Source organism: Musca domestica, unplaced genomic scaffold, assembly GCF_030504385.1.
Source record: "Musca domestica strain aabys unplaced genomic scaffold, Musca_domestica.polishedcontigs.V.1.1 4, whole genome shotgun sequence".
Taxonomy (NCBI): Eukaryota; Metazoa; Arthropoda; class Insecta; order Diptera; family Muscidae; genus Musca; species Musca domestica.
The window spans coordinates 14251991-14266029 of record NW_026712328.1 but is presented as its reverse complement, the minus strand read 5'-3'; the positions used below and the strand labels follow the sequence as shown (position 1 = coordinate 14266029).

Sequence of the window (14039 nt, the reverse complement as noted above, 5' to 3'; positions counted from 1 at the left end):
ATCATAATACCAAATATCGGGAGGTATCGTTATATGGTGGCTATATGAAAACGTGGACCTACATGGCCCATTTGTGTGCAAAATTTTACCTTTCTATCTCAATTTGTTCGAAAGAAAGCGTGATTACAACAGACAGACGGACATCGCTAAATCGACTTAGTATTTTACGTGTCAAGAATGTATATGCTTTGTATACTTATACAAATTTTTACATTTTTCAAATTCCACTTAGTCGGTCGTACAATAATGATACGTTTGCTTGCAACAAATCGTACGTATTAAATATGCGGCCACGTCAGATTGAATTTGTGTCTGGCAATACCATTGTGAAGACGAAAACACACACCATAGCAAATATATCCGATTGTAATCGTAGAAAATTCAATTTAAACATTGCAAAGGAAATTTTTGTCAGTCAGTTCGTGGTATCGGTTGAGAGCTCCACCGACTTTAGGCAGTGGAGATTAAACAATAGCCGAGGCAGCTGTAAGATATTGGTTTTGTGTGTGAGGAGTTGAAGTGTATTCGCGGAACACCAGAAAAATGTATCACCTGAAGAATTTAGCACGTCATGCCGCCATACGCCAAGAAGCGGCAACATTGGTCAAGGCTTTGCCAACTGCCGCTTTGCAGGCTCGCGGCTATGCCGATTACCAAATTCCAGACCGTCTAAAGGACGTGCCCACTGCCAAAGACCCTCGCTTCTTTGACATGGTTGAATACTTCTTCCACCGTGGTTGTCAAATCGCCGAAGACCGCTTGTTGGATGACATGAAAGGCAAATTGTCCCTGGAGGATAAGAAAAAGAAGGTTAAGGGTATTTTGATGCTTATGCAACCCTGTGACCACATCATTGAAATTGCATTCCCATTGCGTCGTGATTCCGGCGATTTTGAACTTATTACCGGTTATCGTGCTCAACACAGCACTCACCGTGTTCCAACCAAGGGCGGTAAGTAACAAATCCAAATATAAAATTGTCCATTATCAATAAAAGCACAAAATGTTCATGTTAGCCGAGCAGTGCCATCTCTATATCAATAGATTTCTCTAAATCCTGATTTGTCATACTTTTGTTCACACAGTTCCATTTTAAAGTGTCATTTTTGATGTGATTTGGTTATGTAATACCCATTTTTGTGCTTTCCTTTTGCTCAACATGTTCTTATTGACGCATTATTCGCCACGGAAAAACGTATATACATAGTATTTTTTTGCAGTTGATTGTTGTTTTTTCTGCCGCTAATAGAAGGTCTTCACAATCTCTAGTGTTGTTGGTCACTTGGCCAAAAAAGCACAAGAAAGCAAACATTGTACGTTCAGTAATAAACGAAAATATTTTATCTAATAAAATGTTTCCTTCTTTGCTATATGCGAGTATTGCAGTATGTTTGTGTGTTCCCCGAGTTAGGTGGCTGTCTGCCTGTATGCTCAAGTGCAAAGAAATTGCATAAGGTGTATACATCTACCCTACACAATTGCAACCCTTTTGTTTTTCTTCTTACCAATCTCCACCTCTGGAGGTTGTATGTTGAATTATACAACATACATAAGCCATGCTATATTTATCTAGCACTGTTGGCAAAATCGACTTAAGCATTGTTTGGTGCATAATTAGTGACATGGTGTCGGTCGATTTGAACAATTGCAGAATTTGGGGGTAAGGGAAGATTAGAAAATTGTATAACTTCCCGCAGTAGGGTAGCATAGAAGCAGCATTTTCCTTCCCTATTAATTTGATTAAAAATTGTCATCTCAAATATTTGATACGTTCGTACATTCATTGCTTTTTCGTATCAAACTAATTATTCATATTTTAACGGTTGCATATTTTAAAGTTGAATTCTTGAAAAAAAATATTGAATTATAAAATTGAAGGTACTTTCAAAAGACAAAACTAAGGAAATCGAAATTCGTTTTTTTATTCTATGAGTTTCTAACTTTAAAAAATGCCACTATGTACATGGAAAGGAAAGTACAGTTTTGTAATTTCGGTTTAACTTATTTGTTGTTATTAATATACGGATAAAGATTTCGCATATTTTAAGCTCTCAATCATGATGAAACAAGTTAAGTTAAAAGCACCTCGTGAAACATTTTACAAAAAATTCTCTCTTATTTTTATTTCAGATTGATGAGAATGAAAATGTATCGTCATTAATTGTTTAACTTTTTTCATTAATCGTTTTTCATTTAATCAAACTTAAATGCACATAACAGAATTCGATCGAAATGAATTTCGATATGCCCATTTTGATTGAAAATGTTGGTAGTAACAACTGAGGCAAGGCCTAACCTTGCCGACCTTTTTCAAAAAAACTCCAATTGACAAAAAGTTGGCAATACATTAGTACTTTTTGCGCCATTGTGATTTGACTCTCTTTAAATTTTAATTTACAATATTTCTTTTGACAACAAATTAAGTTGTCAGATGGGTCTACTGGCTGACCTTATAAGGCCATGACCTGGGGTTCAACTCTAACATTCGATATTTATCAGAGATGGGTACACTATATATTTTTAGTGCACTAATAATTTCACTATCACTATTCATTTAGTGGTAGTGCAATTAGTTAAGGGGTTGATGGTAGTAAAAAAAATAAATTGCGCTACTACTAACCATTTAGTGATATTTAAAAAATAAATTTCCTACTCTTTAGTGATAGTGAAATTTTAATAGCACTACCACTAATTATTGAATTCTTAGTGCACTAAAATTTTGTGCAATATGCCCAACCCCGATCGAATTTGGAAATTCGACCCCTTATTTATATTCATTTCAATCGAAATTCTTTCGAATGTGTCAAATTGACCCCTGTTTACGGGAATAAATTATACAATTGAAATCACAAACTCAAGGAATTCATATTATTACTAATATTTATAGTATCTCAAAATACAACGATGGTAGAATTTTCAAACTAAAGCAAACAATATAAATAAATAAATGAATGAAATCAAAAAAGGGGTGTGTCTAGAAGTTTTAAGATAAATTCAAAAATATCAAATGTATTGGTATGTAGGTACTTTTATATCTTCTATGCAATTTCAAACTAATTTTAGAAGTTTATTTGAATTAGATATTTACAAGTGGCATATAAGAAAGAAAAATTAGAACAGTATGTTAGCAAACAATTCAAAATCATTGTAATCTAGGTAGGTACTTATTTACAGATACATACTGTTTGAATAACAATTTCTAAACATTCTAATGAAATTGTTTGTTGAGTTTTATTGTAAACGTTATCACACCAAAGACTGAAGGCAAAGTCATAAATAGAAATCAATTAACACAAGACATTTTATTGACTTTGGTGAAAAACGTTAGCATTTATAGCTGCACCAGGCGGGCAGTATATGTTATCGTTAAATAATAATTCGAGAATCGGGTTGGCAACCACATTTTATTTTAACAGAAACTAAGTCAGTCGCATGATCTAAAAACATGTTATCTTATTGATAAACAAATCCAGATAGCTCTCGTAGAATAAACAGAATAGCAGTAAGATTTTAGAATTGGTTGCTGTCGTTGTTCCACTATTCTTAATCAACTGATTTAATACATATTCATACGCACATTCAAATAAGTGTTAATAATTTGTCTAACAATACCGGTTTTCGATGTAGACATGTACACTAAATGTATACGTCCATCCATGAAGAAACGATAGTTTGCTACTGATATTGGTAGTCAGGAATAACCAAAAAAATTGCTTATTACTTCTATAAAACAGTGAGATAAACTCAGTACATTTTCTACAGATCACTTGACAGTTGAATAAACCAACTAAATGCACTGTCGATGTACACCCCACACATGCACCTTCTCATTGTCTTGTATGCAACATTGCTACATTGAAAGCATCCCACCAACGTGCACACATGAATACAGTCTGGAAATAGAAGGCAATTTATAATGTGTCATAAATTTAATATGCATTTATTTGTTTATTAAATATTGTGACAAATTACAACGCTTATCAATTTACCAAAACAGTCCAACATATGTACAGCTTGGGTTGATCAAATTGTAAACGTCTTACATAAGGGAGGGTATATTTAGTTTATAGTTTACTATACAATATAGACCTTTGTTTTTGAGAATCGAATTGATTTATTGTTGAAGTAATAATTTGTTGTTACATATTTGTTTTTGATAAAATGGGCAGTGTCGTAACGTGTAAGGAGGAGTGAAATTCTGTCAATGGCAAACCATGGCTTTTACATTAGATTAATTTTAATGCTTTCGTCAGATGCCGCATTTTGTCTCAAATATTTTTTGTTGCCTTGTCATTTATTTTTTCTTTTTTCGTAGGTAAAAAAGTTGAAGTTTAGTTTTTAAGCATTTACTTCAAATTGGGATCTATTGCAACAAGACTTACATACGCTTGTTATACCTCCAGATATTCCGTATTTTGATAATTTTTGCCACATTTTTTTTTGCGAATTTGTCTACAAATTGGTATTTGTGTGTCCTAATGGGTTCTAATGTTTCCTTTACCCTAAGGTGGATGGTATTAAAAGTTACTTAATGTTTTTTTACTTGTTTTTTTTTGTTCGATCTTTTTCTTTTTTTACAAAGTTTGGCAATCTCATATACCTTTTGATTTTTTTGGTTCTGAATTTTGCACCATTTAGCGAAAAAACATAATTATCGTTTAACAATAATATCCATGGTAGTCAATATATTTCAAATAAAATTTATATTGTCTTCTAATTGCTATCGATTATAGGAAACTTAAAATAAACACGAAATAAACTCGAATGACTTCTGCACTTAAACTTCTAATGTGCATCAGCATAAAGTATACTATATTTTTATTTAGATATATAATTCGTCCGAGTTACTAAATTTATTTAAATTTTAGTTATGAAAACATTTTTGATCATTTCTCAATTTCATTGTACATAACGTATGAGCAAATGCCAGCATTAGATGTTGTTGTTGTTTCAAAAATATAAGCGTATACTAAACCACCTAAACAGTATTCGACGATGTGTGCGGCTATGTATTGTTCTTGTTTTTAAGTTCGCAGCAAGTCACCTGACAACAAACTAAAAAACAAAAAAACAATCAAATATTTCGCAAGCATGTATTCGAACAACTCATTTTTTCTGTTTATTCTGATATTTTGTTTTTAGCTATGGGAGGTGACCAAATTCATTAGAGAGTGTTGTGAATAGTTTTTATTGACTACCAAATTGTTTGGCTGTTTTTTTAGCTAGAGAAACTGTAGCATAGCCGCCGTGATGACGTTCTCTATTTTACAGACATATGAACGGTGACAATCGATAGGTCCTACATACGTGCTGGCTGTACATATATATGGAATATAGGTAGCCATTATTATTTTTTTTCTTATCTACTGTATAAATGGAACTGATGTCTTATAAGAAAACAGCAAATACGTAAATAATAACAACCGGCCAGCATAGTTTCTTTAACCTTGGTCTTTATCTGTTGCTATATAAAGAACACACCCCACATGGCGACGAGTGATCGAGCCCCCAATTTTCACTGTTTGCCAGCTAAGTTGTTGCTACTTGTTTTTTTTCTAACAACGTGTTTTGCTTTTTGTTCTGTCAAAATACGTCTTTTGTTTTTCAAAATAAATTTTTGATTAGAATAACCTCTTACAAACTGACGCTTTTATCACGCGATGAATGTATGTATGCGTTGGCCAAAAAATCGGGACTTGTGGTGTTGGTATTCTGCAATGGTGATCTTCAGTGTTGTTTACTCATACACCAACACACATACCAAATACCCGATAATTTTTATTCATTATCATTTACGATGTTTGCTTATTTTATTTGTTGTTAGTTTGCCATTTTGTATTGCTGTTTGTACGTTTATTTCGGCAAATAAACGCCATTCTCTCTTTTTCATTTTTTTTACTGATAAACTGTATTTTTGTCATCCAATGGTGCAAAATTCTCTGCAGCAACAAGGTTATATACCATTTGCCGTTTTATGTTCATCGTGTGAGATGGCATCATAAATTATTCGTTGTTTTCGAATGCTCTTTAGAAGTGGTACAGTTTAATCAAATATTTGTTTAATAAACAATCCATTTTAAATGGTTTGCTTTCGTTACGTTCGCATGATCAAACGACAGGATCAGCTGATACCCTTCTATTTTTTTTGTTTTGTAGATTTAAATGCAATTTTTGTTAGATTAAAGCAAAGGAAATTTATTCGTATATCCTAATCGAAATAAATAAGTTAATATATAATGTTTAAAATTATTAAAGTTTACTTGTTGTGTTCGCTCTTTGTATTAAGGAGCGTTACGAGGAAATGCCTTTTGTGTCTTTCTATGATATTTAATGCAAGAATAGAAAAAGACCATGTAAAAAAAGGAAATAATAGAAAAACAAAAATTTCTGAAAACGAACACAAGGGGGGCATGGTCAAAGGGGAACGAAAATGTCCCAGCTAAACTTTCCTAGGTCTAAAAAAACTAGTCTTTCAAAACATACAATGAATAAAAGACTACCTATGGAGAATTTTTGTTTTCGATCAATATAAAATACTGACAAAATAAACCTAGAAGCCGATTTGAGTTTTGGAAAATCTATGCCTGGACGATGAGATACACAAACCTCGAGATATGAGAGAAAAGATCAAACCTATGAGATGGAATGCGGCTTTTAGACCTTTTCAATGATTTTCAAGATATTTTCATTGCAATGTTTAAGTCTACATCCATTCTTAAATGTTCTATATGACTTACGTGAGTCGAAATATTGTCTGATGAAAATGTCTGAGGACACGCTATTTATTTGCAAAATGCGTAGCAATCAAGTTGCAGAATTATTTCCCACATGATTTTTCAGCATACATGCATTCATTTTCCTTAAAATATAAGAAAATCATTAAATCTAAAAATGATGAAAAATTTCGGTCGTACATAAACAATATCTGGAAAATGTTGATTTCTGATGGGATTCGGGTAAATATTGGATGTGGCTAAACACAAGAAATATACATATTTTATTCTTAATCAGACTCAATTTGAATGAATCTATTTTCAATAGCTTAGTTTCAATAAATAAATTGTTTTTTAAAGAAGGATTGAAAACGTAAAAAGGTAACTCCTATCAATCATATATGTATCTCAGGGCCCATATCAAAGTATAGAAGCCTTTTTTAATATCATAAACATAGATTGCCTTTTATATCCAAAACGATAAATAGTCCACCTTTTGAATATTTATTGTATTCAATTAGAAAACATGGAATTTGATATTAGACTTTCAAAGCATTTTGTTTATAACGTCTATTAAAAACGATATCTGTAGATATGTGTTTATCTTATCGCTCCCAAAGTCCCACGTACATATGTGCTTTTGTGATAAAAATTCCTTTGAATTGTTATTTATAGCAAACTCTACAAAAAATGACAATGCCTTAACATCTGTTTTCAGAGCAATGTATTTTTTTTCTTTTTGTTTTGATTTGTAGAAATCACATGTGCCACTTGTTTTACACACGTTTTGTAATCACGTGCTTCTGCCATATGGCATGTTAATTTCGTAATATTCCTGGCACAATTACTTGTCGATATGAATAAAAAGAATGAAAGCAAGAGAAAAACGTGGCACATTAATCGATCTTCATTCACATTGTGTTGCAATTGGGTCGCCATTGCTGTCAAGTCAATAGACTTTGCAACAGCACCTTGAAATAGTTTTTTATTTAGCAATTTTTACTTCTACAAACACACTTGAATGAACATACGTTTTCAGGATCTAAATTCAAAGTATTTTGCATAAAAAGAAAATGAAAACAGTTGGACATTTTCCAAATGGCATGGTGGCTGTATGTTGTTGCAACACTGAAACATTATTGTTGATCATACTATTGGTTATATTTTACTTAACACCCAGTTTTATGAGTAATACCTTAAATTAAAAATTGTTTCTTGCAATATTTACAGGTATCCGTTTCTCTATGGATGTGTCACGCGATGAAGTTAAGGCTTTGTCCGCTTTGATGACCTTCAAGTGTGCCTGTGTTGATGTACCATTCGGTGGTGCCAAGGCTGGTTTGAAAATCAATCCCAAAGAATACTCAGAACATGAATTGGAGAAAATCACTCGTCGCTTCACTCTTGAATTGGCCAAGAAGGGCTTCATTGGACCCGGCGTTGATGTACCAGCTCCTGATATGGGTACTGGTGAACGTGAAATGTCATGGATCGCTGATACCTATGCCAAAACTATCGGTCACTTGGATATTAATGCCCATGCTTGTGTAACTGGTAAACCAATCAATCAAGGTGGTATTCATGGTCGTGTATCTGCCACTGGTCGCGGTGTTTTCCACGGTTTGGAGAATTTCATTAACGAGGCCAACTACATGAGCATGATCGGTACAACTCCCGGCTGGGGTGGCAAAACTTTTATCGTCCAAGGTTTTGGTAATGTCGGTCTTCACTCCACCCGTTATTTGACTCGTGCCGGTGCCACTTGCATTGGTGTTATTGAACACGACGGCTGCATTTTCAATCCCGAGGGTATTGATCCTAAGGTATGTACTTTCTTTTTTTTAATTTTAATATAACTTATTGAATTGTAAACCCATTATCCTTTTATTGCAAAAGAGGAAGAGGGAGAGAGACATAAGACGTCCGAACTTTTCTCTTTAAGTTACTAAGCATTGTCAGACTTAACGAACGCGATTAAAAGTAAAATCGTTATAAAAAATGATATAATCAAAATCAGAACATTGCTATTATTTAATTATAAAACAAATCTATTAAGTACTTTCTTATATTTCTTTAGGCTTTGGAAGATTACAAGAATGAACATGGAACTATCGTGGGATACCCTCATGCCAAGCCCTATGAAGGTGAAAATCTGATGTTCGAACCTTGCGACATCTTCATCCCTGCTGCTGTCGAAAAAGTTATCAATAGCGAGAATGCCCATAAAATCCAAGCTAAGGTTTGTATTCTGAAAAAAAAAAAAAAAAAATAATGTTAAAACTCTCAAACTAATTTACACATGATCACAGATCATCGCCGAAGCTGCTAATGGACCCACTACACCTGCTGCCGATAAGATTTTGATTGACCGCAACATTTTGGTTATTCCCGATTTGTACATCAACGCTGGTGGTGTAACTGTTTCCTTCTTCGAATGGTTAAAGAACTTGAATCATGTCTCATACGGTCGTCTTACTTTCAAATATGAACGTGAATCAAACTATCACTTGTTGGGTAAGTAATCATTTTATTGCTTAGCTATGGTTTTATTGATGCTTTTACTATCCGATATTTTTATTTTGCTAAGTTATAAATTTGAGATTAGTTTTGCCACAAATATCTTTGGGTTGCTTCACAGACATGACAACGTGTGGTGTAATTACAATCATTCATTTATAAGTATATTTTTTTTGAGCCCATTTTTATAAGAACTAACGAAAGACAAGACCAGACCATTGACCGTTCTCTGATTCATATATATAGTATTTATTGTATTGTATGTATGTGTGGTATATTGCATTTTTACCATAGTAATTCGTTTATTCTTTTTCCGTTTCTCTATTTCTTCTTAAATCAATATAGCTTCAGTACAACAGTCTATTGAACGGTTTATTTTGGACGGTACAGTTTCATGTTTTTATTTTATTACACCTTTGTTTTATTTGTATCATTTCAAATATTTTGGTTTTTATTCGTCACGGCATCATTAGTTTATATTTGTAGTAGCTACACTTGAAATGCATATTTGTTGTGAAAACGAACACCGGGGTTGTAATGAGGTGTGCTTTTGTGAGCATGACCAATGGAAGTAAATGTTGTTTACAAGAAATTATATTTACAGACAAATTAAAAAAAAAGAAATATGTAATTGGGAAAACCTTTATAGTCTTGGAATTCGTTTTCTAAAACTTTGTTGAATGTCACTCATTGATTTGTAAAATTAAATATATACATGTGTTTTTCAAGTTATAGTATCTTGGAAGATTCAAAAGCATCGCGGGTAAATAGAAGATTGTCGCATTACATCAAAACTATTTGCCCAATCTTTTGTTTCTTTTGTGTAGATGTAGTTTTATTTATGTACTGCTTGCCTATCCCTTATGTATGTATATGCCAAATGTTTGTAGTAATAATGATTTATCCTATTCCCAAGTGTATCCTACATGCATTAATTGTTGAACCTTGTGGCGTACTTATTAATATCATGATTCGTTGTTTTTTTTTTTTTGTTCTCTCTTAGAATCCGTACAAGAATCACTGGAACGTCGCTTTGGTCGCGTTGGTGGTCGCATCCCTGTTACTCCATCCGAAGCTTTCCAAAAACGTATCTCCGGTGCCTCTGAAAAGGATATTGTCCACTCTGGTTTGGACTACACCATGGAGCGTTCTGCTCGTGCTATCATGAAGACCGCTATGAAATACAACTTGGGTCTCGATTTGAGAACAGCTGCCTACGTCAACTCAATTGAAAAGATTTTCACCACTTATCGCGATGCTGGTTTGGCATTCTAAAAAGCTTAAACAGTCTTTTAATTAATTTTAAGCCTAAACTGATGTAAACATTTTTTAATGCTAACCGAAAAAAGTATGCAAACACCACAAAAACAATTTCACTCGAAACATACATGTGTAAAGTTATCTGTAAAGCAATAATATTATTTTGAAAACGACAAAAATATTATTGTTCCCCTTTTGTCACAAAGTTCTTAGCATGATTGATAAAAGATAATTAGCCAGTTGTTGGCGTGGCTAGTTTTTAACTTAACTGTCGCTGTGACTTCAAAAATATGTGTGTATTTAATTGTATTAGTTATATTTTAATAGTGTCTTAATTTATTTTAAATAACCCGCCACTATATTTAAAATCTATTCTCTCGTTTACTCTGATGTTTTTCTTTTTTGAATTTAAGTTGAACAAAGTCAGTCAGTCCATAAAGCAAATGCATTTTAAATAATAATAAAAAAAGTAATCGTTAGTTCGATAATAGCTAAAATACAAAATAAATAAAAATAAATAAATATAAGAACACTAATCTTTCATTTCACAAAAAATGGCGTCGTATATGAATATTTTTATGACAAATTATTATATGCCCCACGCCACACTGTGGCACAGGGAGATTATTATGTGTATTTGCGTTTGTTGATAACATGATATGGGAAAGAAGATGTATGTGTGTTCATGCTATCAAAATGCTGGCTGAAAAATTACTATAGAATTCTAATGTAGCAAAATGTCACAACTGGTTGGTATTAATGTTTTAAGTTACAAAAATATAAAAATATTTAAAACATTATTCAAGAAATAAGACTTAGATACAATGCACGTAGTAGAAAAAGAATAAAAAGTGGTAGACCCGAATCCTTTGACATAGATCGACTCACTTTCCAGAGAAGAATAGGACCCGACGAAATGACAAGTGAGAATGGTAATATGAATGCTTTGCAAATTATCAATTTGGCAGATAGGATAATAAGAAGAGATCACATAAAAAATCATGTGTCAGCAGCCAGCCAATGACTTAAGCCAGTCAAAAAAGCGTTTTATGTATTCTCACCTTAAAGGTGTAAAGGTGCAAGTACATAAGAAGCTTGAAATCTATGGCTAGGCATATTTTGTGACATTTCATAAAGGGATTACAGAGCCACACTAAAATCCTGCCATCGTTTTCCATTATAATTTGACATTAATATGCCTAGCCATGACTCAAGCTTTTGGAAAATTTTGAAAAAAAAGTAAGCATGGCTATAGTCGTGCGGAGCCGACCATGTGATACCCTACAACACTACAATATGTTAGAAGCTCCCTTATGTCCAAATCCATTTTGGAAGATTTCGCTTTTGAAATTATGTCATGGACCACTACCCAGATATTACCCTTAGCATTTTGACCAGGGACATTTGCCCAATATTTACGCACTCCGTCGTGCTGTTAGTTGTTGTGGTCCATTTTATAGCTAAATGTAGTTCAATGGTCATCATTCATTTATATCATTTAAACCCCTAAATACTATATTGCGGACATCTTTAAAAACAATAGGCCTAGCCCTTCACTTCACTTCAATATTATAAGTCAAATTGAAAAAATCGCATGCGATAAAAAATATGAAGAAAATAAAAAAATGTAATAAAATGCTAAAAAAAATCTATATTAACATCATTTTTGGCAACTTTTTACGCGATTTTTTAGATTTTATACTTTTATGCCAAGAGAGAATTCTGAATTGACAAAATTTTTCAAAATCGGTCCAGCCATTCTTAAGATATAAGCATTCTAGCTAACATCCCCTTCCTTTATATATATACATTGTATATATTTCGCTATATATATCCGATATATTTACATCGGCATCTACGTAACAGCCAGAATTGACCTGTTTGTCTATTTGTGATTTCGCCGGAATTAAAAATATTCGCTGTTTAATGGAAAATTTGACTTTTATTTAAAACAAATGTTATTGTCAATTGAACCCACTAAATATTACCCGATGACCATCAAAATTAGAAGGCTTCTGCCCAGACCTAAGCTCTAGCCACCTGCTAAATTCCGCTTCGATTGGGATATAATTGCGACCTGTAGAGCAACTGCAAAATCAGGACATTTTTCAGTTTTTGGTCCATTTCAACCCCTAAATATTATGCGATCATCTCCAAAAGATATAGGGTTCTATTCTGATCATAACCTCACCTCCATTTTCAATTTCGTGAGGATCGGACTATAATTGCGACCTGTAGAGTGATTACAAATTAACATGGACAGACGGAGGGACGGGCATACATAGCTAGATCGACTCAGCTCGGCGAGATAGGAAGATCCATATATACTTTCCTATGTGGGAAATCAATATTTCGAGGTGTTACATAATTTTTGGCCCAATCAAACTTATAATACCCCCGACGCATAGTGTTGTAGGGTATAATAATAAATAAATAAAATAAAAACAAGTAAGCAAAGGCTATAGTCGTGCGGGGCCGACCATGTGATACCCTACAACATTACAATATGTTCAAAGTCCCCTTATATCCAAATCCATTTTGGAAGATTTTGTTTTTGAAATAATGTCAAAGAGCCCCGCCCAGAGGTTACCCTTAGTTTTTTGATCTGGAGAATTTGGTCAATATTTACGCACTCCGTAGTGTTGTTAGGTATTCAAAACAATCTCACGAAAGTTGTGGTATATTTTACAGCTAAATATAATCCAATGGTCATCCAAAATGCTAAACTTCTTCCCTGTCCTTAACTCTCTTCTGATGCGAAATTCCGTGTCGATTAGTTTTCAATTGTGGCCTATAGAGCGACTACAAAATTAGAAAAATTATTTTTTTTTAGTCTATTTGCACCTCTAAATGCACATCTTAAGAACAATATGCTTTAATTCTGACCCTTAGCCTACCCCCATGCAAAATTTCGTGTAGATCGGACGATAATTGCGATATGCATATAATACCATCAAAACGTAGTGTCGGGGGTGTAAAAATTTTGAAAATTTACAATTCAAAATTATAAGTCAAATTGAAAAAAATCGCATGCGATAAAAATATGACAAAAATTGAAAAAAAAATCGACAAAAGATATTCACTTTTTTATTGGTATATTTTCTTAGATTTTATCGTTTTATGGTAAGAGATCATTCCGAATTGATGGGAATTGTGAAAATCGGCTCAGCGGTTCTTGATTTATAAGCAGAATAAATAACATCTATTCTTTTACATGTATATTGTACATATTTTGCTATATATCCGATATCTTGGCTATTAGCATCACTCTTACGATCAGAAGTGATCTTTTTATGTATTTGTGATTTGGCTGGGATTGGAAATATTCGCGGTTTAGTGGACATTTTCCTATTTTCTTACATAAAAGTAAGGCTCTATTTTACCCGCTAATTATTGTCCGATGGCCGCCCAAATTGGTAGGTTTCTGCCCACTCCTAAACTCTAACTCCATGTAAATATTCGCGTCGATTGGTTCATAATTGTGGTCTATAGAGCAACTGCAAAATCAGGAATTTTTCCTGTTTTTGGTCTATTTCAACCCCTAAATAT

At 33.2% G+C, this 14039-nt stretch overlaps 1 protein-coding gene across 2 annotated transcripts; it reads left to right on the top strand.

Annotated features, from left to right (window-relative positions):
• Positions 1–396: 396 nt before the first annotated feature.
• On the top strand, positions 397–11020 carry LOC101888084 (glutamate dehydrogenase, mitochondrial). Of its 2 annotated transcripts, XM_059126640.1 has the most exons (6): positions 397–952; positions 7944–8536; positions 8791–8952; positions 9023–9227; positions 9576–9614; positions 10234–11020. In XM_059126640.1, the coding sequence occupies exons 1-6, from the start codon at positions 544–546 to the stop codon at positions 10503–10505; spliced, it is 1680 nt and encodes a 559-aa protein (XP_058982623.1). In that variant the 5' UTR covers positions 397–543; the 3' UTR covers positions 10506–11020. The 2 variants fall into 2 exon arrangements, with proteins under 2 accessions (XP_058982623.1, XP_058982625.1); XM_059126642.1 differs by lacking the exon at positions 9576–9614 and having other exon boundaries at positions 400–952.
• Positions 11021–14039: the final 3019 nt, after the last annotated feature.

What these genes read in the sequence shown, in the direction of transcription:
- LOC101888084 (XM_059126640.1), top strand. Translation starts at nt 544, where the DNA reads ATGTATCACCTGAAGAATTTAGCACGTCATGCCGCCATACGCCAAGAA. An exon ending in CCGTGTTCCAACCAAGGGCG is followed by an intron (nt 953 to 7,943) that starts GTAAGTAACAAA and finishes CAATATTTACAG; the next exon opens with GTATCCGTTTCTCTATGGAT. An exon ending in TGAACGGTTTATTTTGGACG is followed by an intron (nt 9,615 to 10,233) that starts GTACAGTTTCAT and finishes GTTCTCTCTTAG; the next exon opens with AATCCGTACAAGAATCACTG.